The sequence below is a fragment of the Myotis yumanensis genome, unplaced genomic scaffold (assembly GCF_028538775.1).
Source record: "Myotis yumanensis isolate MYYU_CA2020_CCGP unplaced genomic scaffold, mMyoYum1.0.hap1 SCAF_3, whole genome shotgun sequence".
Lineage (NCBI taxonomy): Eukaryota > Metazoa > Chordata > Mammalia > Chiroptera > Vespertilionidae > Myotis > Myotis yumanensis.
Genome location: NW_027223754.1, coordinates 117,574,599 through 117,600,823, shown reverse-complemented (window position 1 = coordinate 117,600,823; position 26,225 = coordinate 117,574,599). Strand labels below are relative to the sequence as shown.

Genomic DNA, 26,225 nt, shown 5'->3' with positions numbered 1-26,225 from the left:
CTATTCCCCAGAAGGATTTTCTGTCTGCCACACATTGACCCTACAGGCACACCCTCCAGAACTGCCCAGACTTGTCTGAGTTCCCTGGTGAACACAGCCAGGCTGCCAACCTGGGATTTCCCTAAGTGAGTGGAATTTCTTCTCTCAAACAAAATTCTAAAGGTCAGGCTCTCTATATAGATAAGGTAAACATAGATATTTGCATAGATGTTTTGTTTGAAATTCAGAATTACTCAATTAAGAATAAGTATAAAGTTTCCTTTATCTTAATTTTTAGTAAAAGTCAATTTAACTTTTATTCTTAGAGTACTTTTCTATCAATTGTTCTTCTATCATTACATTGACAAAGAAAGTATTGTCAGTGATGACGTTTCTCCTGCAGCTGAGAAAGAAGTGCCCTCAGTGTCCAGTCTATCCAGTCTATTTGCTGCATGAAGTATCTGAAGTGTGTATTTCCCTTAATATAAGAAATCCTTAATGAATAAATAGTAGCAGAGAAAGAATGAGTTTCACAAACCCAGTGCTAAGTAGGTTATACTGTAGAGCTCATTTGTTCATAATAAAGGTGCTATCAAGTAAATATTCTTAACTCCATTTTACATATGAGAAAATCATTATTTAAAGAGGTTAGTTTGCCCAAGGTCACAGAGGTATACGAGGAGATTTAGGACTAGACACCAGGCTATCCAAACCCAGAACAAGGGCTTTAGACACAATCATGCCTTAAGTACAGCTTTCTGATATTGCCAAGTGTCTCTTGTTGAGAATGAAACTGAGCAGAAAGACAATATAACCTATTTCTCACTTTGTGATGATAGCTGATCCTCAATTTAATAATGGGTAAAAGGATTCCTGCTCATTCAACTTACTTCTTTAAGACTGTAATTTATGTTATCATATGATAAATTACATGTAAAAATGTAACTTAGTAGTCAAAGGATAGTTGTTCAGACAAAATAATTTCAGCAGACTGTTGTGCCTCCCTGATTAACTCAAACCAGATTTTTTTATTATAAGCCAAAAATTGCATTCCTATATTTGAACCAGATATCCTATTCATAGTCATAAATTCACTGGGAAAAATCAGAACATCATTTTTTTAAATCTGAAGAATGGTTCTATACTTTAATTTCATTTGATAATAGACATTGCACCAAGGCTGGTATAATATTTTAAAAGGTATTGGTAGTTTAACTTGATTAGATGCTTTGTGTAACATGAAAAAATAATCAGTTTTCTTTTAAATTAATCTGATAATCCAAAGAGAGAAATGGTTTAATCTGAAGATCTCAGCATAGACTAGAAATTAATCTTTTGTGTTATATTTATATAGGCTAATATCTCTAGGGTGCTTTAAAAATTACCTTGTGCAAGCTAAGAAATGCTTGCCATTTAAATGAGCAACATAGAGTGAGGGAGAGAGTGTGAGTGAGTGAGGCAGTGAAGGGGGAGTGTGTAGACACGTGTGGTGTGTGTGTGTGTGTGTGTGTGTGTGTGTGTGTGTGTGTGAGTGAGGGACAGTTAGATCCTGCAGGAGTCTCGGGGGCTGGCAGATTGAGCTCTACTAGACAGGGAGCCCCTGCTACTGCTGCAAGCACTCCTGGGGCAACTGGCTTTGGCACAGAAACCACACAATCTTGAAAGGGAGAGCTGCTGTGACTAAGAGCCCAGCCTTACCACCACCCAGACTGACCTCAGACACCTATCAGATCCTACAGCTACTCTGGCCAAAGACCTGCTACCTCATCTGAAGACCTGCAGACTCTGGGACTCCAGCCTCCCTGGTTGCAGGCTCCTGTGAGTCCCAGAATGTGCTCCCCTCCCACCAAACCAGCCACTTCAGCCACAGGCACCTGGGCCCTGCAAAGAGTCTTGGAATGTGTGACCCTCCCGCCAAGCTCGCCAATTCAGCCACAGGCCTGGCACTACCCGGCGCCTAGACCCTCTGGTGAGCCTGGGAGTGTGAAACCCTCCCACCAAGCCTGATGCTCCAGCCACAAGCCCTGTGCAACTCAGCACCTGGACCCTTCAGTGAGAGCCAAAATGGGGAGACAAAGAAACAATCCCCAAAGGGAAAAAAAAGGAGGAATCGTGCCCCCCCCCCTCCAATGAACTAAATGAAATAGAGGCATGAAATATGTCAGAAAAAGAATTGAGAGTAAGGATCATACAGTTCCTAAACCGGTTGGATGAGAAAGTCAACACTTATGTAAGAATCAAGAGGAAATCAAGAATGATATAGCTACAATAAAAAAACACAATGGAAGGTTTCAATGGTAGAGTATAAGAAGCAGAGGACTTCATTAGAGAGTTAGGAGACAGGGCAGGAAAACAAACCCAATCTGAACAGCAATTGGAGAAAAAAATTAGAAAGGAGGAGGAGAGCCTAAGGGAGCTTTGTGACAACATGAAACGAAGTAACATATGTATAATAGGGGTACCTCATGGAAAAGAAGAGGAGCAAGGATTAGAAAACCTATTTGAAGAAATAATGACAGAAAACTTCCTTGATTTGGGGAAGAAAAAGTTACATAAGCACAGAGAGTCCCAAACAAGATGAACCTAAAAAGACCCACACCAAGACACATCGGATTTACAATGGCAAACATTAATGACAAAGAGAGAATCTTAAAAGCTGCAAGAGAGAGACAGAGAGTTACCTACAAGGGATCTCCCATTAGATTATCAAATGATTTCTCAACAGAAATACATCAGGCCAGAAGGTAATGGAATGAAGTATACAAAGTGATGCAAAGCAAGGGACTGTGTCCTAGAATGCTCTATCCAGTAAGGCAATCAATCAACATTGAAGGAGAAATCAGGAGCTTCGCAGACAAAAAAAGGCTAAGGGAATTTATCACTACCAAGCCAGCAATGCAAGAAATGCTGAAAGGACTGTTGAAAAAGAAGAAATAAAAAGGGAAGAAGGAACACAGGCATAAAGAATAAAAATGGCTACAAACAAGTTCCTATCAACAATAACCTTAAAAGTAAATGGATTAAATGCCCCAATCAAGACATCAAGTGGCTGAATGGATAAGAAAATATGACCCATATATATGCTGTCTACAGAAGACCCACCTCAGAACAAGGGACTCACAGAGAATGAAAGTGCTAGCCATAGTGATCAGACAAGAAGAAGATAAAAGGCATCCAAATTGGAAAAGAAGAAGTAAAACTGTCCTTATTTGCAGATGACATGATATTATACATAGAAAACCCTAAAGACTCCATCAAAAAACGATTAGACTTAATAAATGAATTTGTCAATGTAGCAGGATACAAAATTAACACCCAGAAATCTAGTATTTTTATACATCAATAATGATCTCACAGAAATAGAAACTAAAAAAACAACCCCATTTACCATTGCCAAAAAAAAATTAAAATTAAAATTAAGATACCTAGGAATAAACTTAAACAAGGAGTAAAGGACCTGTACTCAGAAGATTAAAAGATAATGAAAAAAGATGCCAAAACCAGTTTGGCTCAGTGGATAGAGCGTCGGCCTGCGGACTGAAGGGTCCCAGGTTTGATTCCAGTCAAGGGCATGTACCTGGGTTGCGGGCACATCCCTGGTAGGAAATGTGCAAGGAGGCAGCTGATGGATGTTTCTCTCTCATCGATGTTTCTAACGCTCTACCTCTCTCCCTTCCTCTCTGTAAAAAATCAATAAAATATATTTTTTAAAAAAGATAATGAAAAAAGAGATAGAGGAATACATAAACAAATGGAAGAATATACCATGTTCATGGATTGGTAGAATCAACATCATTAAAATGTCCATACTACCCAAAGCAATCTATAGTTTTAATGCAATCCCCATTAAAATACCAATGGCATATTTCAAAGACCTAGAACAAACTCTCCAAAAATTCATCTGGAATAAAAAAAGACCCCAAATAGCTGCAGCAATCTTGACAAAGAAGAACAAAGTTGGAGAGATCACAGTACTAGATGTCAAGCTATATTAGAAAGCCACTTTTCTAAAAACTGCCTGGTACTGGCACAAGAACAGACATATACACCAATGGAACAGAACAGAGAAACCAGAAATTGACCCAAGCCATTATGCTCAATTAATATTTGACAAAGCAGGCAAGAGCATACAATGGAGTCAAGACAGTCTCTTCAATAAATGGTGTTGGGAAAATTGTACAGATACATGCAAAAAAAAAAAAAAAATGAAACTAGACCACCAACTTGCACCATTCACAAAAATAAACTCAAAATGGATAAAGGACTTAAACGTAAGATGGGAAACCATAAAAATCTTAGAATAATTCAGTCGGCAAAATATCAGACATATGTCATAGCAATCTCTTTACTGATATAGCTCCTATGGCAATGGAAACTAAGGAGAAAATAAACAAACGGGAGTGCATCAAAATAAAAAGCTTCTGCACAGCAAAAGAAACCATCAACAAAACAACAAGAAAGCCCACTACATGTGAGAACATATTTGCCAGTTATATTTGACTAGAGGCCCAGTGCACGAATTCATGCATGGGTGGGGTCCCTCGTCCTGGTCAGCAATTGGGACTGATTGGCGCCTGCTGGCTGATGGGAGGTTGGCTGGCCATGGGAGGTTGGCTGTGGGAATGCACTGACCACCAGGGGGCAGTTCCTGCATTGAGCGTCTGCCCCCTGGTGGTCAGTGTGTCATCATAGCAACTGGTTGACCAGTTGTAATGGTCGCTTAGGCTTTTATATATATACTAGAGGCCCGGTGCAAAAATTTGTGCATAGGTAGGGTCCCTCGGCCTGCCTGGTGATTGGTTCCAATTGGGGCTGTTTCAATCAATTCCTATTGGGACAATTGGGGCTGGACGGCTGGGGGGGAGGGACTGATAGGGGCTGGCAGACAGGGGTATGGAGGGACCGCGCTATGTTGGCTTGCTGCGGGAGGTTGGCTGTGGGAGCACACTGACCACTAGGGGGAAGCTCTTGCATTGAGCGTCTGCGCCCTAGTGGTCAATACATATCATAGCAACTGTTCGACTGGTTGTTAGGTCATTGCGTCATAACAGTTGCTTAGGCTCTTATATATAGACTAGAGGCCCGGTGCACAAAAATTTGTGCACTCAGGTGGGTCCCTCAGCCCAGCCTGTGCCCTCTTGCAGTCTGGGGCCCCTCGGGAGCCCCTTCCCCTGGCTGCTGGCACCAGTTTTCCTCCAGTGCCCGAAACCCAGGCCTTCGCTCTTCGCCGGGAGGGGCCTGCGTGGCGGGTGAGGGGCTTAGCTCCTCGCTCGCCGCGCGCGGGGCCCGGGGGCATGGCGGAGGCCGGCATGGCAGGCTTCCCTCTTTGCTTTTTGCTCACCACGCCAGCCTTCACTCGCTGCTCCTGCCCAGGGCCAGCCGGCTTCGCTCCGTTGCTTGGCGCCTATGTATGCAAATTAACCGCCATCTTTCTTGGCAGTTAATTTGCATATCGCCCTGATTAGCCAATGGGAAGTGTAGCGAAGGTATGGTCAATTACCCTTTTTGTCTTTTATTAGATAGGATAGATAAGTGTCTAATCCAGGGGTCCTCCAACTACGGCCCGTGGGCCACATGCAAATAGAAATATTGTATTTGTTCCTGTTTTGTTTTTTTACTTCAAAATAAGATATGTGCAGTGTGCATAGGAATTTGTTCATAGTTTTTTTTTAAACTATAGTGCAGCCCTCCAATGGTCTGAGGGACAGTGAACTGGCCCCCTGTTTAAAAAGTTTGAGGACCCCTGGTCTAATCTCTAAAATTTATAGGGAGCTCATACATCTTAAGAATAGGAAGATAAACAATTCTATAAAAAATTGGCAAAGGACCTAAATACTGGTAGACAGTTTTTGAAAAAGGACATCTAGAAGGCTAAGAGATATATGAAAACATGCTCCAAGTCACTAATCATCTGAGAGATGCAAATCAAAATGACAATGAGGTAGCATTTCATATCTGTCAGAATGGCTATCATCAATGAACAACAAGTATTGGCGAGGATGTGGAGAAAAAGGAACCCTCTTGCACTGCTGGTGGGAATGCAGACTGGTGCAGCCACTGTGGAAAACAGTATGGAGTGTCCTCAAAAAATGAAAAATGGAACTCCCATTTGATCTAGTAATTTCACTTTTAGGAATATATTCAAAGAAATCTTAAACACCATTCAGAAAGGATACATGCACTCCTATATTAGTAGCAGCACAATTTACAATAGCTAAGATTTGGAAACAGCCTAAGTGCCCATCAGCACATGAGTGAATTAGAAAACTGTGGTACATCTACACACTGGAATACTATGCTGCTGTGAAAAAGAACAAACTCTTACCATTTGTAACAGCATGGATGGTCATGGAGAGCATTATGCTAAGTGAAATAAGCCAGTCAGAGAAAGATAAATATCACATGATCTCACTCATTTGTGCAATTTAATGAACAACATAAAATGATGAACAAAAATAGATCCAGAGACAGAGAAGCATTGAACAGACAGTCAAAACTTCAAAGGAAAGGGTTGGGGGATGGGGAGATTGACCAAAGGACTTGTATGCATGCATATAAGCATAACCAATAGACACAGACACTGAGGGAGGAGGGGTAAGGGCATGTGCTGGGGGGTAGGAGTAGCTGGGGAGAGGTCAATGGGGGAAAAAGGAGACATATGTAATACTTTAAGCAATAAAGAATTGAAAATAAATAAATAAATCAGCAACATATATTTCCCCCAAAAACATATCTATATTAATAAAAGGGTAATATGCTAATTAGACTGGACATCTTCCGGACGACCTTCATGATATCCTTCCTGACAAAGCTGAGCCTGGGTGAAGCCACCCGATGTCCCAGGTGCCTGTGGCTGTGGCCAGCTTGGGCGAACCCCCCCCCGCCCCCCGGTCCTGGGTGCCTGCGGCTGGCCCAGGTCCCAGGTGCTTGTGGCCAGCCAGAAAGAGGGAAGAATGGGTCCCAGGTGCCTGTGGCTGGTCAGAAAAGGAAGCCTGGGTCCTGGGTGTGGGGACCAAGGCAGAGGCAGTTAGGGGCAATCAGGCTGGCAGGGGAGCAGTTAGGGGTGATCAGGCCAGCAGCGGAGCATTTAGGGGCAATCAGGGAAGCCAGCAGAGGTGGTTAGGGGCAATCAGGCAGGCAGGCAGGGATCAGGCCTAAACTGGCAGTCGGACATCCCCCGAGGGGTCCTGGATTGGAGAGGATGCAGGCTGGGCTGAGGGAACCCTCCACCCCATGCACGAGTTTTGTGCACTGGGCCTCTAGTTTGTTCATATGGAGCTTCTATGGGGTACCAAGAAGAATATGTATGTAGAGTTCGATCGGTAGCGGGAGCGGAGAGCGGACCCCAGAGAGCCCTGAGCAGCCCCACCTCCGCCGCCGGCCTAGTTACCATCACACCCCGGGAGGAGCCGCAGCTGCCACAGCCGGCCCCAGTCACCATCACCGCAACCATGAGCAGCGAGGGCGAAACCGAGCAGCCGCCTGCCGCCCCCCCCCCCCCACCCCTGCCGCCCCCACCCTCAGCACTGCCGACACCAAGCCCGGCACCATGGGCAGCGGCGCAGGGAGCGGCGGCCTGGGCGGCCTCACATCGGCGGGGACAAGAAGGTCATCGCAACGAAGGTTTTGGGAACAGTAAAATGGTTCGATGAAGGAACGGATATGGTTTCATCAACAGGAATGACACCAAGGAAGATGTATTTGCGCACCAGACTGCCATAAAGAAGAATAACCCCAGGAAGTCCCTTCGCAGTGTAGGAGATGGAGAGACTGTGGAGTTTGATGTTGTTGAAGGAGAAAAGGATGCGGAGGCAGCAAATGTTACAGGCCCTGGTGGAGTTCCAGTACAAGGCAGTAAATATGCAGCAGACTGTAACCATTATAGACGCTATCCACGTTGCAGGGATCCGCCACGCAATTACCAGCAGAATTACCAGAATAGTGAGAATGGGGAGAAGAATGAGGGATCAGAGAGTGCTCCCGAAGGCCAGGCCCAACCAGCGCCGGCCCTATCGCAGGCGACGGTTCCCACCTAACTGCATGTGGAGACCTATGGGTGTGGACCACAGTATCCCAACCCTCCTGTACAGGGAGAAGTGATGGAGGGTGCTGACAACCAGGGTGCAGGAGAACAAGGCAGACCAGTGAGACAGAATATGTATCGGGGCTACAGACCACGATTCCGCAGGGGCCCTCCTCGCCAAAGACAGCTTAGAGAGGACGGCAATGAAGAAGATAAGGAAAATCAAGGAGATGAGACCCAAGGTCAGCAGCCACCTCAACGTCGGTACCGCCGCAACTTCAACTACCGACGCAGACGCCCAGAAAACCCAAAACCACAAGATGGCAAAGAGACAAAAGCAGCTGATCCACCAGCTGAGAATTTGTCCGCTCCCGAGGCTGAGCAGGGCGGGGCTGAGTAAAAAATGCCGGCTTACCATCTTTACCATCATCCGGTTTAGTCATCCAACAAGAAGAAATATGAAATTCCAGCAATAAAAAGTGAACAAAAGATTGGAGCTGAAGACCTTAAGTGCTTGCTTTTTGCCTGTTGACCAGATAACTAGAACTATCTGCATTATCTATGCAGCATGGGGTTTTTATTATTTTTATCTAAAGACTAGAGGCCCGGTGCACGAAATTCGTGCACGGTGGGGGGCCCCTCAGGCCAGCTTGCACCCTCTCCAATTTGGGACTCCTCGGGGGATGTCTGACTGCCAGTTTAGGCCTGATCCTCGGGATCGAACCTAAACTGGAAGTCAGACATCCCTCTCACAATCCGGGACCACTGGCTCCTAACTCTTCACCTGCCTGCCTGCCTGATCGCCCCTAACTGTCCCCACTGCTGGCCTGGTAACTCCCAACTGTCCCCCCTGCTGGCCTGGCCGCCCCCCCTTTCCCCACCGCCCACCAGCCTGGTAACTCCTAACTGCCTCTCCCGCCGGCCTGGTCACCCCTCACTGCCCCCCCTGACAGCCTGGTCACCCCCAACTTCCCCCTCCTGCTGGCCTGGTCGCCTAATGCAGCTTGCTGCTCAGTCGTTTGGTCATCCCTCACTAAGCCCCTGCTGGCCTGGTTGCCCCATGCAGCCTGTTCAGTCCGTTTGGTTGTTTCAGTTGTTTAGGCTTTTATATATATAGATGTCTCTTTTTGGTAATGACAAACGTGTTTTTTAAGAAAAAAAAAAAAAAGCCTGGTTTTTCTCAATACACCTTTAAAGGTTTTTAAATTGTTTCATATCTGGTCAAGTTGAGATTTTTAAGAACCTCATTTTTAATTTGTAATAAAAGTTTACAGCTTGATTTTTTCAAAAAAGTAAACAAACTGCAAGCACCTATTAATAAAGGTCTTAAATAATTGTCTTTGTGTAAAAAAAAAAAAAGAATCTGTATGTAATATAAAGGAGGGGAGAGAAAGATAGTTGTAAGGACCTTAGCAATTAAAGTTCCAAAGGAGAAGAATTTGGATGCTCTATATCTGCAATAGGCTGCAGCCAGGATGGTTTATTGTAAATATCAAATGCAAGTATCACTATGGAGAAGTTTTCACTAATGAAACAGACCTAGAAAGCAGTCCAATGAAATCCATACTAATAATAGAGGAATATGCAAATTGTCCAGGACACCATCACAGTAACAGTAATGACCAAACAGCAGGCTGCATGGGGGCGACCAGGCAGGCAGGGGGGTAAGTGAGGGACGACCAAACAACTGAACAGCAGGTTGCATGGGGCAACCAGGCCAGCAGGCGGGGCAGTAAGGGGCAACCAGGCCAGTGGGGAGGGGAAGTTGGGGGTGACCAGGCTGGCAGGGGGAGCAGTTGGGGCAACCAGGCTGGCAGGCAGGTGAGCAGTTAGGAGCTAGCAGTCCCGATTATGAGAGGGATGTCTGACTGCTGGTTTAGGCCCGATCCTCGGGGTCCTGGATTGGAGCAGGTGCAGGCTGGGCTGAGGGACCCCTCCCCCCCCATGCACGAATTCTGTGTACTGGGCCTCTAGTCCTATATAATAAAAACCTAATATGCAAATTGATCAAATGGTGGAACAACTGGTGGAACGTCCGGTCACTATGATGCGCACTGACCACCAGGGGGCAGACTCTTAATACAGGAGCTTCCCCCAGCCCACAGGCCCCAGGCCAGTCAAAGTGGGTGCCAGCTGGCCCCCTCAATCACCCTGCTGGTTGCCCTGCAGAGGGAGGCAACCCACAGTGGCAATGGGGATTGGGACCAGCCAGAGAGTGGGCGGCAGCAGTGGGCAGGGCTGGTGAGCGGGAGGCACCAGGCTGGCCAAGGTGGGTGCCAGCAGGGCCCCCCTGACTGTCCCGCTGGTCGCCCCACAGATCAACTCTGATTGCCGGCCAGGCCTAGGGACCCTACCTTTGCACAAATTTCGTGCATCGAGCCTCTAGTTTTGATATATAAATATACTAGATTGAACTTTGTTTACATTATATATATTACATATATTTTACATTGGAATGGGTATGTTCTCTTTTCCAGGAACTTTTGATTTCTGTTTTGGGTTTGATATATTAACCACACAAAAATGTGACCTCTTTCCCGTGCCCCCCCCCCCCCCCCACCCCCCACCAATCCCAACTATTGTTTCAGGCAACAAGGGCAGCCATTACTCAGCACTGCACGGACCTTGGAAATTCTTTGGGCAAGGAGAACGACATAGCCCTCATCATCGATGGCCACACCCTCAAGTACGCGCTCTCCTTTGAAGTCAGGAGGAGTTTCCTAGATTTGGCGCTCTCTTGCAAAGCTGTCATATGCTGCAGGTAGGCCTGCGCCAGCTGTGGGAGGTTCATATTCTGACCTGTCTGTGTCTTGTATCTATAGAAAAGAGATCAGTGCATGGGAATTCTAGCAGTACAGACTCATAAAAAAGGCAAAACCAAAATATGAATTTAACTGTCCATTTACAGATTTTGTGGAAGACAGTTAGTGGTTATTATTTTTGTTTTGTTTATAGCCTTCTGAGAAGATAAAAGAATAGCCAGAGACTCTAGTCATAGTCACACTGAGGGTTAAACTGGAAGAATTTCTGCCTCAAGCTGGTGTGGGAAGTTAGACAGATCCTACTACCTACTTGGTTCCTTGGTTCTGGATGGCTGAGCTTAGCTTCCAAGACCTGTGGGATTTTGGTGCCTCTTTGCTGATTTCCAGTGGGTATTTATTTTTGGTCAACAAGGAGCATTGATTGGGTCCTTGCTGTGCTACTTTTTGTGTTACAGTCCAACGAGAAGGCTTTGTTGGCTTTTCATGAAGTCTGAGAAGGTTTTTAGGGTGGGAGTTGTTACATCCCACTGGCTACTGGTTATATGAGATACAGATCTGATAAAAATGTGAAAATCAGACAGAATTATAAAGAAAACTATTTGACAGCTGAGTGCACCACCCAGAAGTTCAGTAAACAGCCTGAAAGGAGAGAGGAAGGTCCTGACTCCTGAGAGCAGTGTGTTTAGACCAGCGATGGTGAACCTATGACACGCGTGTCAGAGGTGACACGCAAACTCATTTTTTTGGTTGATTTTTCTTTGTTAAATGGCATTTAAAATAAATATCAAAAATATAAGTCTTTGTTTTACTATGGTTGCAAAGATCAAAAAATTTCTATATGTGACACGGCACCAGAGTTAAGTTAGGGTTTTTCAAAATGCTGACACGCCGAGCTCAAAAGGTTCGCCATCACTGGTTTAGACAGTACCTGGTATGGGGTGTAATGCTCTGTGCATATCATCAGATTAGTAATCTCATTAGTGCCTGCTTATATGTTGTGGCTATACACTTTTATACTTTTTAAAACATTATTTTCTGTGATATTTTCTCAGAAGCCAGTTATCAGAATGCTTTTAACTTTCTCGCTACATTAACCCTTTAAGAATGCCTTGTGCTGGGTTCCGACCAGGTCACCTTAGAGTAACCAGTTGTCATGGCAAAATGGATCTTGCTATATCTTCCTTAGAAGGCCCTGGTGACATCATCTACCATGCATCTTCTCTCTACCCATACTTCTCACCACACTGCCTGCTTGGGATGCCAGTGAGTCAGAGGGCAAGCCCACTGCCTGGCTTCAGGACAGTGATTGCTCCCAGGTCTCCTCACCGCCCCAGCCCCACCCAGGTTCCTGCATGTGACCAAAGAATCTGTTCTCATTTCCCCACAAATACATCCCTCACCCAGAACCTGGAATTGTCTGTCTTCACATAATGATAGTTCTCTATCATTTTATTCTGCCATCTTGAACCCTTTCCTTAGTTGGAACATACTCCCCAAAGACCGAGGAGAGCTGAAGTGGTTGAGGGGGGAGCCTCTGGGCGGAAGGAATGCTGCTCTTGAGTGGCGGTTGCAGGATGTTCAAGGGCAAGGAACAAATTCAAAGCAAGAATTCTGTGCTTTGAGTGAGGAAACTTGTGCAGCTCTGAGAGACTTGGGGTAGTGAGGATGACCAGAGCATCTGGAAATGAAATACCAGGCTCCTGGTTTTATGATGGCCTCCCTCCCTGTTTTTAAACAACTTATTGAGATACTAGAGGCCCACTTGCTTATGCTTGCCTCAGCTGGCCGCCCAGCCTATTGCTGCTCGTAGCTCACTGCCCCACCCTCCGCCACTCATAGCCCTCCTCCTCTCGTAGCTCTCCGCTGCTAGTAGCTCTGGTCCCACCCCACCTGCTGCAAGAGCTGCTGCTCGTTTGGTCGTGACAGTATGACAGCCACAGGCCTTTTATATAAGGGTTAATTCACATACCACACAACTCCCCCAAAGTATATAGTTCAATAGCTTTAGTATATTCAGAGTTTTGTAACCATCACTACAACCAATTTAGGATTGTTTATGCTTTTGACTATTATAAATAAAACTAGAGGCTCAGTGCATGGAATTCATGCACAGGTAGGGTCCCTAGGCCTGGCAGGTGATCAGGGCCAATTGGGGCCTTCTGACTGCCTACCAGGGCCTTCCTTCCCCGGCTGCTGGCTGGGGCCTTCCTTCATTCCGCACCGCCCCCTGGTGGACAGCACACGTCATAGCCAGTGATCGAACTCCCGGTCTCCTGGTCAAACTCCCGAGGGGACACTTTGCATATTAGCCTTTTATATATATAGTTTGCTATGAAGATTCATGTATAGGTCTTTGTGTGGGCATATGTTTCCATTTCTCTTGGGTATGGACCTAGGAGAGGAAGTGCTGGATCAGTTGTAACTCTGTTTAACCATTTGAGGGAATGTTATATTGGTTCCCAAAGTGGCTACACCCTTTTATGTTCCCACCAGCTATTTTTGAGTGTTCCAGTTTCTCTACATCCATGAAAACACTTATTATTATCCATCTTTTTAACTGGTTAGCCCAGTGGGTGTGAAATGGTAGCTCACTGTGGTTTTGACTTGCATTTCTCTGATTGTTAATGATGTTGAGCTCTTTTCATGGGCTTATTAGCCATTTGCATGTCTTCTTTGGAGAACTGTTTATTCAAGTCCTTTGCACATTTAAAAACATCACATTATTTTTTAATTTTGGAGTTGTAGGAGTTTCTTATATACTCTGGATACAAGTATCTAATTATATATATAATTTGTAAATACAGGGTGTCTCTAAAAATGTATACACACTTTAACAGCTAATAGCTTGATTTTGAATATGAAGTGCATTTTAATAAGCATGGCCTTTATAATTATTAAAAGTGTGTTTATACATTTTTTTGGACATACTATATTTTCTCCCATTCTGTAGATTGTGTTTTCACTTTATTAATTGTATTGTTTGTAGCAAAAAATATTTTAATTTTGAAATCCATTTAATCATTTTTTCTTTTATCTCTTGTGTTTTGGTGTCATATCCAATAAGCTCTCTTGTATGAGCAACTGCCTGGGCTTTCTTCCATGCCTCCATTCAGGCAGGTTAGATCAGGGACATGCAAATGGCAGGAAGAGTAGAAAGAGTGTTGGGGAGGTATTTTTTTTTTTATCATAATTTCCTCTTTATGTCTATGCTGGGAAGTTGCTGTGTAGGTGTTACCTGATTTCTGTGAAGGCCTCAGCACTGGAGGTTGTTCCTGCCCCATCTAGAGCAAGGACTCATGGAGAGAGTCACTCTCCCTGCCAACCGCCATGTTGGTCAGGGGGCCTCTCTTTGACTTGTTGGTGAGCAGAAATAAGCAACAGCAGCAGAAACAAGAAACAACACAGAAAAGTCGGGTAAACTGTAAATCAAAGCAAATGTGCTTTAACCTCATGGTTTTTCAAAGGGAAATCAAAACAAGTCCATTTGGACTCTCAGGGGAGAGCTGAGAATGCCTTCCAGGCTCGACATGTGCTTTTCTTGCCAGGTGCTTGATACTAAAGAAAAACATCTTTTCCCCGTCTTACTTTGGCTGCTTTGAATGTTTTGTGTGTCACATAAAGCTGTACACTTAAAGCCTTCACAGGAAGGGGTTCAAACTGGAATTGGCACAGAAAGAGGAAATTTCAAATTAAATACTGTTACTGTCTACAAAATAGAAGCACTAATTGAGAGAAGGAATCCAGGAGAGCACACTTCACTGCTCCAGGAGACATTTCTTGGCTGCTCTCACACTTAAGATTGAGAAAAATTAATACAAACTTTTTTTTTTCAAAGCACTTGTATGCTTCAGATGTGCTTGCTATTTCTTGAGAATTTAACTTAAGTTAAAATTAAAAGTCACTTCAAACATAAAGTTGACCTTAACTCTCACTTTTCATTTTTAAAATATAATAGTTGTAAAAGTTACTCTTTTCTCTAATCATAAAAGAAAATAATTTACTTCAAAAATAATTTTTCAGTGAAATCATGAAGCATTGTCTCCTGTCAATATTGATTCAGAGACTGGTGAATGTGTAACATGGATAAATACTTTTAACCTGAAACAGTATTTTAGGCAGCAAAAAGAGGAAAAATGTAAGAATTTGTTAAATATTTTCCTGAGATTAGAGTGAAATAATTTTGCTAATTATACATTGTTATGCCCAAATATTTTCCATGTAGTTAGAATCCTGGAAAGATCATAGTGTGGTCAGCAGAATAGTTCCCAGTCAGTACTCTACTGCCATTGATTGCTCTATCTGGCTGGGACGTTGGCACATTGTTTGACAAGGTATAAACAGGTTAGTCCAATAAAATTTTTTACTGTGGGCTTGATATTTCCATTGTACATTCCTAGGTGTCATGGGAGAACAGAGATGAGACATAGTCTTTGGCTTTTAATAGCAAATAATGAAGAAGAGTATAGTATAGTATAGTATAGTATAGTATATAATAAAAGCCTAATATGCTAAGTGTCCAGTCATCCGGCTGGCATTTCAACCAATCAAAGCGTAGTATGCTAATGATATGCTAAGCTGCTCAACCGCTCGCTATGACATGCACTGATCACTGGAAGAGAGATGCTCTGACTGGTAGGTGAGCTTGCTGCTGGGGTCCTGCTGATCGGGACCGAGTGAGATGGGCCGGACACACCCTGGATCTCTCCCGCAGTCCTTCCCAACTGGCCAACCTCCCGCATCCCGCTCTGGCCCCGATTGTGCACCAGTGGGGTCCCTTGTCCGGGCCTGGCCCCTCTCACAATCCGAGACCCCTCGGGGGATGTCAGAGACCTGGTTTCAGCCCAATCCCACAGGCCAGATCGAGGGACCCCACTGGTGCACGAATTTGTGCACCGGGCCTCTAGTAGTATAATATCATACTTGCTTCTTCTCTACTTCTTTGCTTCTCATGTATGCCCCAAACTCCTTGAGTTAGGCCCTCAGTGAAGCTAGCAGACCCAAGTCTCCAATAACTTCCATCTTTCCATATGTAGCAGACTCCCAATTTCTTTCTTGATTCCTCCTCAGCATTTGGTATGATGTTTCCCCCTTGGATTCTCCTATATTCCTGTGGCACATCTCCTTAGTCATGTTGTTTTTCAAAAGGTTTTGCTTTTAACCCTGCAATATTCTCCCTCCCTATCTTCTCTCTAGTATATCTACTTATTTTTATGACTTCATCCATCTTCTACACTAGTGATTCTAAACACCAGATTCATATTGGATCATCTAGAGAACTTTATACAATTTTTCTCCACAAAAGGTTAAGCATAGAATTACTTTATGACCCAGTAATTCCACTCCTAGGTAAACAACCAAGCATTAAAAACAGGTAATCAAACAAATACTTGGATGTTTATAACAGTACTATTCACAGTATTCAAAAGGAAGAAACAACCCAACTGTCCATTAGTAGATGAATGGATAAATAAGATGTAGTATGTTTATACAGTGGAATATTATTCAGCCATAAAAAATGAATGAAGCACTGCTACATGCTACAACATGGATGAACCTCAAAAAGATACCTAGCAAAAGAAACCACTCACAAAAAGACCAATATAATTTGATTACATTCATATGAAATATTCAGAATAAGCAAATACATACAGGAAGAAAGCAGATTGGTAGTTGCCAGGGGCTAAGAGGAAGAGGAATAAGGAGCAACTGCTTAATGGTTATAGGATTTCTTTGTAAGAATGATGAAAATGTTTTGGAACTAGATAGAGGTGATGGTTGCACAACATGGTGATATACTAAGTGCCATTGAATTATTATGCTTTACAAGGGTTAATGGTATGTGAACTTTATCTTAAAAATGTAAACAAATGAATAAAAGAGTTTATCCATTTAGATGAAAAGGTTGTTGAATGAAATGGAATGTTAATGAAAGTTTTACTCATCTGAATGAAATCTTTGTTGAAAGAAAACAAACAGGAAAGATTCTGGTTCCCGAGCCCTGTCCTAGAACAATTAATTCAGAACTCTGGGAATTTTAGAAACTCCCCTCTTCATTCTCATGATTAGTCGGGGTTGAAAATGGATGACTTCCCCAGTCCAGCATGATCCTTTTCTTGAGCCTGCAGATCTATAGATCCAACTCCGTCTGGCACTTTTTCACACTGGCATTCTTTGTGGACCTTAAATTCAAAATGTATAAATTGAGTTAGTCACAGTCCTCCTGTCTATGCATCTCCTCACTTCTCTGGTCTTCCCCACTGGTCTTGAGTTTACTGTCTTGGTCAACAGACTGTGCCACTCTCTTCTGAGTTACCAGACCCTGTTGATAGTATAGTAGGCATGGTTTTACGGACTTTTAGAAAGACAAGGTCATATAAGCAAGTTATATTGAGGTCAGGGATTGCAGTCCTTAATGTGTTGATCCTTGGTAAATATTATCTTTGTTTTTATAAATGAGGAAATAAAGGCCTCAAAAAAATTACATCATCTTGCCCAAGGCTCCAGCTAGAGATGGACGTGCTAGCATTTTGTCCTGAATCTGAATATCAGGGCTCTTAAATCACGTAGGTGACTACATCAACTAAGTCATAGTCACATGTCTATTACTGTTAATACTTGCAGCTTCTAACAAAAGCTTTTGCTTTTAACCTTCTTTTTTAACTGTAGAATTTGTATAAACCTCATTAGCATAAAGTCTTGCAGGATGTCATTCTCAAAGGGATAAGAATCATGGAGAACAGTGGTTCTCAACCTTGGCTGCACATTAGAATCACCTGGGAATCTTTTTAAAATCCTGATTTCTGGGCCTCATCCTCCGGAAATTCTGTTTATTTGTTACTAATGTTGTGGCCCCACACCATAACAAAGAAACAGAATTTCTGGAGGATGAGGCCCAGAAATCAGAATTTAAAAAAGATTCCCACGTGATTCTAATGTGCAGCCAAGGTTGAGAACCACTGATGTAGAAAATGTGTAAATTACTTTCGATATATTCAAGAAGGAACTCTGTTCTCTCTTCCCTGTTTCCTTTTCTTAAAACTATTGTCTTTCATATTTTCTTATTTTTACTTTTTCTTTGAAGCTTTTATTTATTTATTTTTCAAAACAGATACATATTGTAGGCTCAGATTCAGTGGGAAAGGTGGGAAGGAATGTTGACCTCTTTAGAACTTCCAAAAATGTGTAAAGTTAGTGCATATTATCAGGAAAAGAGTCATGAAAGAATCATCAGGGTCCTCCCTCTGAGGGAGCTGGTGGATGGCCTCCCCACACTTCCCTGCAAACACAGGGAATGCTCACAGCCCCCAGTGTGGCCACATTGGCAGACATGATTTATGGCTTTATGTCCCTGGGCAGGAGATGGAGTGAAAGGAAAACACCACAGCAGGGATTTCCACTGGATGTGCAAATTAAGGGCTTCAGAAGACATCATTTATTTTTTTGGATGTTTTAAAACTTCTGTCCTTTGGGATAGATTCAAAGATAAATATGTGTAAACCTATAGTGGTGCCATAGAAATAAAGACAGTCAAGAGAAGAAGGCAGAAGGGGCACAATGAATTTTTCTAAAAACTTTTTGGGTTTATTTTGTAACTCGAAGAGTGATTTATATTTCTTGTAGAGAAGTTAGAAAATGCAGATAAGCAACAGGAAAGAAGACAGCATTCACAATCCCACTGGCTAGAGTTTATCGCTCACTGTTAACAATTGGTGTTTAAATCTAGATCTCTTTCAGTTCAAATATATAATGGAGGAGGGTTAGACTGTTAAAATATGTGAAGTGAAAAGGTTATAAACAGTTGCTATGCCTAATAGTAACATAAGTATTTTTTAAAAGCTTAATAGTGTTCTCTTATGTGAAAACATAGTTTAACATTTTTAGTTGGATATTCAGGTTAACAAGTTTTGTTGTTTTTTTTAATTATTAGAAAGATCACTATGATTTTTATAGTTAAATATTTGCAAAGATACTTGACTAATTTCCATAAAGTAATAATGGATTCAACAGTAAGCAACATAGAAGTTTGCAAAAAGGGTTATGCCCTTCACCTAAGAAGGTGGTTATTTGAGCCAATAGCTCACTTCCTGCTGGGACGAATGTATTCTCCTCTGGTTAGTAATCACAGCCTTACCTAGAAAGGGGAGTAGTTGAGAGATTAATTTGTAGCAGGATAGTTACATGAGCAGAATCTAAAAGGAAATCAACACAGATTGAACAAAATTGCCTAGCATTTAACACACTGGCCATATATCCTTCCCCTAACTAGTTCAATCTTATACCCATTTTGTGGACTCTGTTAAGCCTATGACTATATTCCCAAACCTGTACATCTGACCTACCTTTACGCTACTTTGTATAGAAAAGAACTGGCTTAGCTTTTTAAGTTACTGAGGCATAATGAACAATAATAGGAAATCTCAGAGCATTATTCATTTTGTGTATGGTATCTTGCAGCCTGTAACCACATACAAGAATTATATCAAAACAGAGTTCCGACACACTAATTAGAATTGTACCACGGATCATGTTTTAGTTGGCCTCCACATTGGTAGGGGTCCAATCATACATACACTTGCAAAAATAAAACTTTTCTTTAGTTTCTTTCATGATGTGATTTCTCAACATTGTACATGTTTAGTTATAAGTCAGCTTCCTTCTTTGACATTTTATTCCAGAGAGTATTATTAACTTGTCAAGGTGTAAGCCTATCCTTGGGTTGTTTGTACTATGGCTTAGCATGGGTTTGCTCATTTGTTGATTAAATGCAATTAATGTAGAATCCATTTTTAGATAGGTTTTTGTTTGTTTGTTTAGCTTTAAAATGAATATATTATTTGAAAGATTACAGCAATTGTATTTGGTCCTAACTGGCCTTCACTTACCCATATTTCTCTAGGATGAAAATTAGATTGATGTAGATTTTGTAGCATATAAAAAAATAGCTTATGTTAACCATTGTAAGGCTGGCATATTGGAGACTTGGGAATATTAATCCAAAGTAGGAGAAGGAATACAATAATACATTTGATCAAACTTTTTGAAATCAAAGATAATTTTGATGATGACTGATGTTTAGAGATGAAGGACTATTTTCATCTTAAATAACTACTGTCGAAAGTAATTTATACCAATCACTCTACAACATCAACTTGTTATTAGTGTTTTCTGTTTCCCCTCCAGCTAAAAGTTATATATTATCATTGTTTATATGTAAAACTCCTTCAGGTGAGAAATAGAAAAATAAATTAACCTATCAACTTTGTCTTAAACTAGCAAAATAATTTTGTAGGGAGGTATAGTACATGTGATAAGATATAGGTGGATATTTTAGTGTAAGACTGAGAATACAAGAAACTCTTATTTAAGAAAATCTGCGTTATATTTGGGGAATATAGCCAATAATATTGTAATAACTATGTATAGTGTCAGATGGGTACTAGCCTTATTGGGGAGATCACATGGTAAGGTGTATAAATGTCTAATTACTATATTGTACACCTAGAACTAATACAATGTGGTATGTCAACTATAATAATAAATAAAATTTTAAAAGAAAATAAAAAATAAAAAAGGACATCTGCTGTGTAAGTAATCAAAATTAAAAGATGGCACTTATGGCATAATAACATGATGGGAAAGTCTACTAGGGGGCATTTAATTGTAGGGTTTGTTCTATAATAATACTAGAGGCCAAGTGCATGAAAATTCATGCACTGGAGGGGAGAGTCCCTCAGCATGGCCTGCCCCCTCTCACAGTCCGGGAGCCCTCGGGAGGGAGACAACCCAGCGATCAGGGGAAGGCGATGCCCCATCACACCTCTGCTGCTGCCACTGCTGGCAGCACAAGCCTTGGCTGGCCCTGGTTATCTGAGCCTCAGGAGGCCCTGGGCAGCTGGGTAGCCACCATCCAAGGCTTGCCTGAGCCTCAGGTGAGCCCTGGGTGGCTGGGGACTGAGGGGACTTAGGGACTCTGGAGGCAGGCGCGTGGCAAGCCTGGGCCTGCCCCCAGGCCTTGCCACACACCTGCCACCCCAGTGGGGCTGAGGGGACTGGGTGCTGCCATCTTGTGGCTGTGGGCGCTGTCATCTTTGAGGGTGGGGCAGTCAATTAGCATATTCCCTTCTTATTGGCTGTGGGTGCTGCCATCTTTGAGGGCGAGGCAGTTAATTAGCATATTCCCTCATTATTGGCTGTGGGCACCACCCATCTTTGCGTGAGGGTCAATTAGCATATTCCTTCTTTATTAGATAGGATGCTGTGTAATTGGGAACAAGTCTCTTTGAAAATTTTTGGGTTTTGGTTATAAAACTGGTGTTATATCACTTTATTTTATTTTTTTTAGTAGAACTGTCCTCTGAACAGTTCTCAAAAGTGGTTTACGTGGTAGCAGTTCCCTTCTGTTGATCTCCATACCAGCGTATCTGTGCAGAAGCTCAGATACAGAATGGATACTGGAGGTACTGAGGCACTTTTCTCTTCTGGCAGTAGTCTAAGAATTATGGTAGCAGGGTCTGTGTGATCTTCCATCCATTCACTCTTCTGCTTTCAACACTTTGGGACCCATATGAGATGCCAGAAGAGCTCATGGACATCTCATTTAAGGTTTTTTTCCTGTGTTTTTTCCTCTCCCCCTTTCGTATATGATTAATTCATTCATGTCATTTTTGACAATCCTGTTTACCAAATGAAACAGGATGATGTTAGGTCAAATTGTGGTTCAAAATTCTGAAGTACAAGCTCATAATATTTGACATCTTTCCTACTAGAAAAACAAATCAGAAAGAAAAGAATCAAGAATAGAGCCTAATTAAACATGTGGAATATGTCATGAATACTTACGTCCTTGTGTCTTGCCTTGTGATAGTATTTGTACTTAAGTGCTTTCATTTCATTTTCCTGTGAAGTATTTCAGAATGTGCTTCATTAATACAATAAAGTATAATGTTAACTTTGATTAAGCAAGAATTCCACTTCTTCCGACAACTTTGACATCTGATTGAGGCTATGCAGCAAAGTAACTCTTATATTAATTGGTCCCAAAGAAAATTATGTTTTCCATTTTTCTGTCTATACATCTGATACTTTTCCTCATTTATCACCTCCTGAATTATCGATGCTTTCCATTTCCTGATTTTCATAGGCAATATTGCTTCTTTGACTTTGAAAACCATAACCACTACTCTGCCCTGGAAGCTTCACTGTCCCCTACTTTGAACAGGAAGCACCAGGGTCACAATTAGCAATTATATGGACTTTAGCCTTCTCCATTTTGTTTTGTTTTCCCCCCCAGCTTTATTGAGTAGTCAAAAACTGCACATAATTAATGTACACAATTTGGTAATTTTGGACATATGTGTATAATCATGTTACCATCAACACAATCAAGGTAATAAACATATCCATCTTTTCTAAAAGTTTCCTTGTGTCCCTTTGGTTTTTCTCTTCTTTTCTTTTCTTTTTTTCTTTTTTTGTATAGTAAGAACATTTAACATGAGCTCTACCCTCTTCACAAAATTTTTAGTGTGCTATACTTCATTGCCAACTACAGACACTGTGCTGTACAGCATGTCTCTGGAACTTACACCTCTTATAACCATACATTCACATCCATTGAACAACAACTCCCCATTTACTCTTTCCCCATCCCTCTCTAACCACCATTCTGTTGTCTAATTCTGACTATTTTAGATGCCTTGTAAAGAGGAATCATGCATTGTTGGTCCATCTGTGACTGACTTATTTCACTTAGCGTACTATCTTCCTTGTCCATCGATATATCCACTGGTAGGAAGGCTTCTCTGCTGAAAGTCTCTCTGATTCAGTTTCTTACCTGCTTAACTTTAGAGAGGAGACAGATGAAAAGTGAGAAGCGTTCACGTGTTTAGTTTCTCAAGAGTTCTTGATATTATATTTAGTCCCACTTAGGGCTACAGGTAAATTGTCAACAGGAGAAATGTCAGATTGATGACACTAACTTAAGTTGCCAAATCTTGGAAACCTGGGCTTGGTTAGAGTTTTATGATTGGTGATGTCTAAGCTTTATTATCACTGTCATCTGCAGAGCTTTGCTGGGTCAGTAGAGACTGCAAGCTTCTGCTGAAAGATTTGGTTTCTGTTGTTTCTGGTTAATCAGCTAACTGAGCTCTGTCAGAGTTCCAGGGCTGAACTGTCTCCAGTGGCTTAGTTCCTTGCAGGCCAGTAGATGAGAAAGAGACAAACAGACAGACAGCCACTCTCTTCCCCACCATCCCATCAAAATCTTGACACCTGTGTTATCTGAGAAAAACAGAGCAAGTATTTTTCTCTTACTAAGCAATTATTCATAGTGGTGTCCTTTCCCCACTTGGATATATCAGTCATTAAAGACCAAAGTAAATATACCAGCTTGAAGATAATCCTTAAACAAATATACAAGTGCCAAGTTAAAACCATCTGTCAATCATTTGTGCATTTTTTCTTACTTTTATTTGTTTTAATGGAAAGGTGTTGTTTGAAAATATTAGAGCCTGAGAAATTGGGACTCATATGGTATCACAATATTTTGTCTATTTACAGACAATCGGACCTTAAATTCTTATTTTCTCTTTATAAAATCATGATGAATATATATTGAAATATTTTCCTGAAACAGAAAATAACAACAGTAAAGGAACATATGCTTATTTGTAGGTAACTTCACATATGAGTATAGATATGTTTTTTCAAAACCTGATGCTTCACATCAAAATATGAATTTTGAATGACCTAATCTGGGAAAAATATAAGATTAATATAGAAGGCAGTGAAAGCTTCTGTAAAAAGGGAAAATATAAAGGTTGAATGATGTTAATTTACTTTAATGACACTTGGGATCTGAATTTATATTCCTATAAGCCATCATTGTATATTAACCCATGTAAGTATAAATATAGCTACTTAAGAATAATAAATAATGATACATTAGGGCTGGTACCAACATTTCATGAAGTTTTAAAATATTTATAGTCAGAAAGGTTAAATAAATAGGTAGGAGTTGGCTGTGGTTCTATTTGTGTTTCCTTTATTTGAAAATTGCTGTCAAGAGTTTTCAGTGTGGTTCCATTGTTCAGTGTCTGGTGGATCTGATTTCCTTGAATTAAGTGTCACATGTATTTAGATAATGATGTGGATAAAAAGAGGACTTTTAAACATCTTCTAGCCCTACTTGAGATCTATTTTGTCTGTTGTTACATATTTCTGTGAAATAAATTGGTGTCACTGTGACTGAGCAGATAACTGATTCACTACCAGCCAGTTTGCAGGACTTCCCAGCTCTTCACTGCGGCCCAGGCGAGCAAGTGTCCACTGATTAAGGTTGACGAATACACAGAAATGGTCCAACTTCTGCCTGCCAGATGGATCCATGTGTGGGAAGGCCCAGCTATGACACATGGTAACACAATTCACAATGAGGGGTGCTCTAAAAGTCAAGTCTAGGAAGATGAGGCAGCATAGTGAGCTCCAAGAAGTGACTGTCTGGTGCCAAGTACTAGTGATAAAGACATTAATACTCAGATTATCACTATGTCTAGACCCCTGTAAGCACTTAACAGCTACTGCATCTGAGAATCCTTAAGCAGTCCTGGAGAGAGGAGACCTATTATCCTTATTTTATAGTGGAGAGAGCTGAGGCACAGAGGACTGAAGACATTCCTGAGGGCCTGTAGCTTGACCTGGCAGAGGGGAGGTTTGAACCCTGCAGTCTAACTACAAGAGTCTGTGAAGAAAGATTTTAATGATCATGGTGAGGAGCTGACGTGTTCTGAGCAGAATTGATTAAGAATTTGCATTGTTTAAAGGGAGGCAACAATCTGATTATGTCATATTAGAATATGTATGACTTGCAGACTTCAGTTTAGCTACAATGAGAACCTCTACCAGGGTGGTGGCAGCCTGAGCCTGACACATAGTAGGAATTCAAATCAGCTATTGGACAGAATTTCAGATCCTCTGTGATGGACCCTGGTTGAGATTCATAGGCTATAAGGAGTTAAAGCCAGTAACTCTTAGTGACTAAGTGTAGTTTGGGTTGACAGGATAGGGGAGACTGCCTGTAAGATAGGCCATGCCTGAGAGGACACTGGAGGGAGCGATCCATTTCCAGCATGAAGTGCTAGTGTAGGTGGGTGTCCCCTGTGTCCAGACTCCCCCAGTGACAGTCTGTCATTCTCTCTGAAGCTATAGAAAATGCCCCCTTGTTTAGTTTATAACCAGCATTTATGGCATGCCACTTTTGATCAGTCACTATAGTTTGTGCTGCTGTAGAGTGAAAAAAAAGAAAGACTGAAGAATACATACAGTCTCCCTTAGCCTACATTCTGGTGGGGAAAAAAATCTAAACATAATGACCTTAGAAAATATACAAATCAACACATGAAAATGAGACTGATTGAAAATTAATTCTCACTAGGTTGCAAGTCCCAGTTCTTACTTTTGGAGTTGGTCTAATCAGAAGTTTTCTAAAGCAGGTGAATTCTGTTTGCATCTTATAGAAAGGGATGGATGCTTTTAAACAGGGGGAGAGGCGTACACCTTGCTGGCACATGACCCAGGCTGGATCTGAGAAGGGCAAGACTTTAGAAGGAGTATGCATCGCAATTGAAGAGATCTAGGACACTAGATGAAGTGTCCTTGTCATCTTCATTCATAGGACAAATTCGTTACCCATATTTTCTGCTGAAGGAAATGTGAATGCTTTGTAGTTGATTTTTAGGAGGCACTGTTTCTTTTCTGTATACATTTTCTTGATGTATGAAGTAATATCTATAAGCAGACATTCCAAATATATGCTCTCCTGTATCAGCTTGTTTTGCTTCAATCAGATGTATTTACCTGGCTTCTGTTTGACTTTGTTTGTGAGCCAGGGTTGTTGGAGCAGTTACCCCATTAGATAAGATTCTTGAACTCCTCTCAGTTTGCACAGAGCCATGAGGGCCTTCACCGTGAAGGTGTTGAGATGATCTTTATTGGTTAGTGCTGAAGCCAGGAGCACTGGCCTTGTAGGAAATCTCTCTTCCTAGGTGCACATGCAGGACAGGGAAAATGTTGAGGAAAGTAAAGCATTTCCTCCATAACTCAGTCTCTCTGTTAAAGTGACTGAGAGGCATGACTTTGTGTGAGGCAAGACCTCCTTGCTAAGGGTAAGGCCTATTCAGACTAGGGTCCATATCCTATCTGTAGCAAGGCCAGTCCTGTGGGTTTGCTGAAATTCTATGGACTCAAAGGGACTAGATGATACATGAAAAGGTTCTAAGTGACTCTCCGAGTGCTTTGCCCAAGGCCAAAGACATAGTGAAAGATCTGATATTGATGCCGACTTAATTATGTCATCCTAAAATTCATATGTTGAAGCCCTAATCCCTAATGTGAATGTCTTCAGAAATATAGCCTATAGGTGGTAATTAAGATAAATTAAGGTCATAAGGATGGGGCCTGATCCAATA

General features: G+C 41.9%; 1 protein-coding gene and 1 pseudogene across 2 annotated transcripts in view; both read left to right on the top strand.

Moving 5' to 3' along the window:
* ATP8A2 (ATPase phospholipid transporting 8A2) overlaps positions 1 to 26,225 on the top strand; it is a 692,529-nt gene that overhangs the window by 339,326 nt on the left and 326,978 nt on the right. For both annotated transcript variants that reach the window (XM_070409448.1, XM_070409449.1), the window contains exon 25: positions 10,591 to 10,763. In XM_070409448.1, coding sequence (XP_070265549.1) covers positions 10,591 to 10,763 — 173 coding nt within the window. The remainder of the gene's footprint in view (positions 1 to 10,590; positions 10,764 to 26,225) is intronic.
* Positions 7,312 to 8,593, top strand: LOC139005235 (Y-box-binding protein 1 pseudogene; annotated as a pseudogene).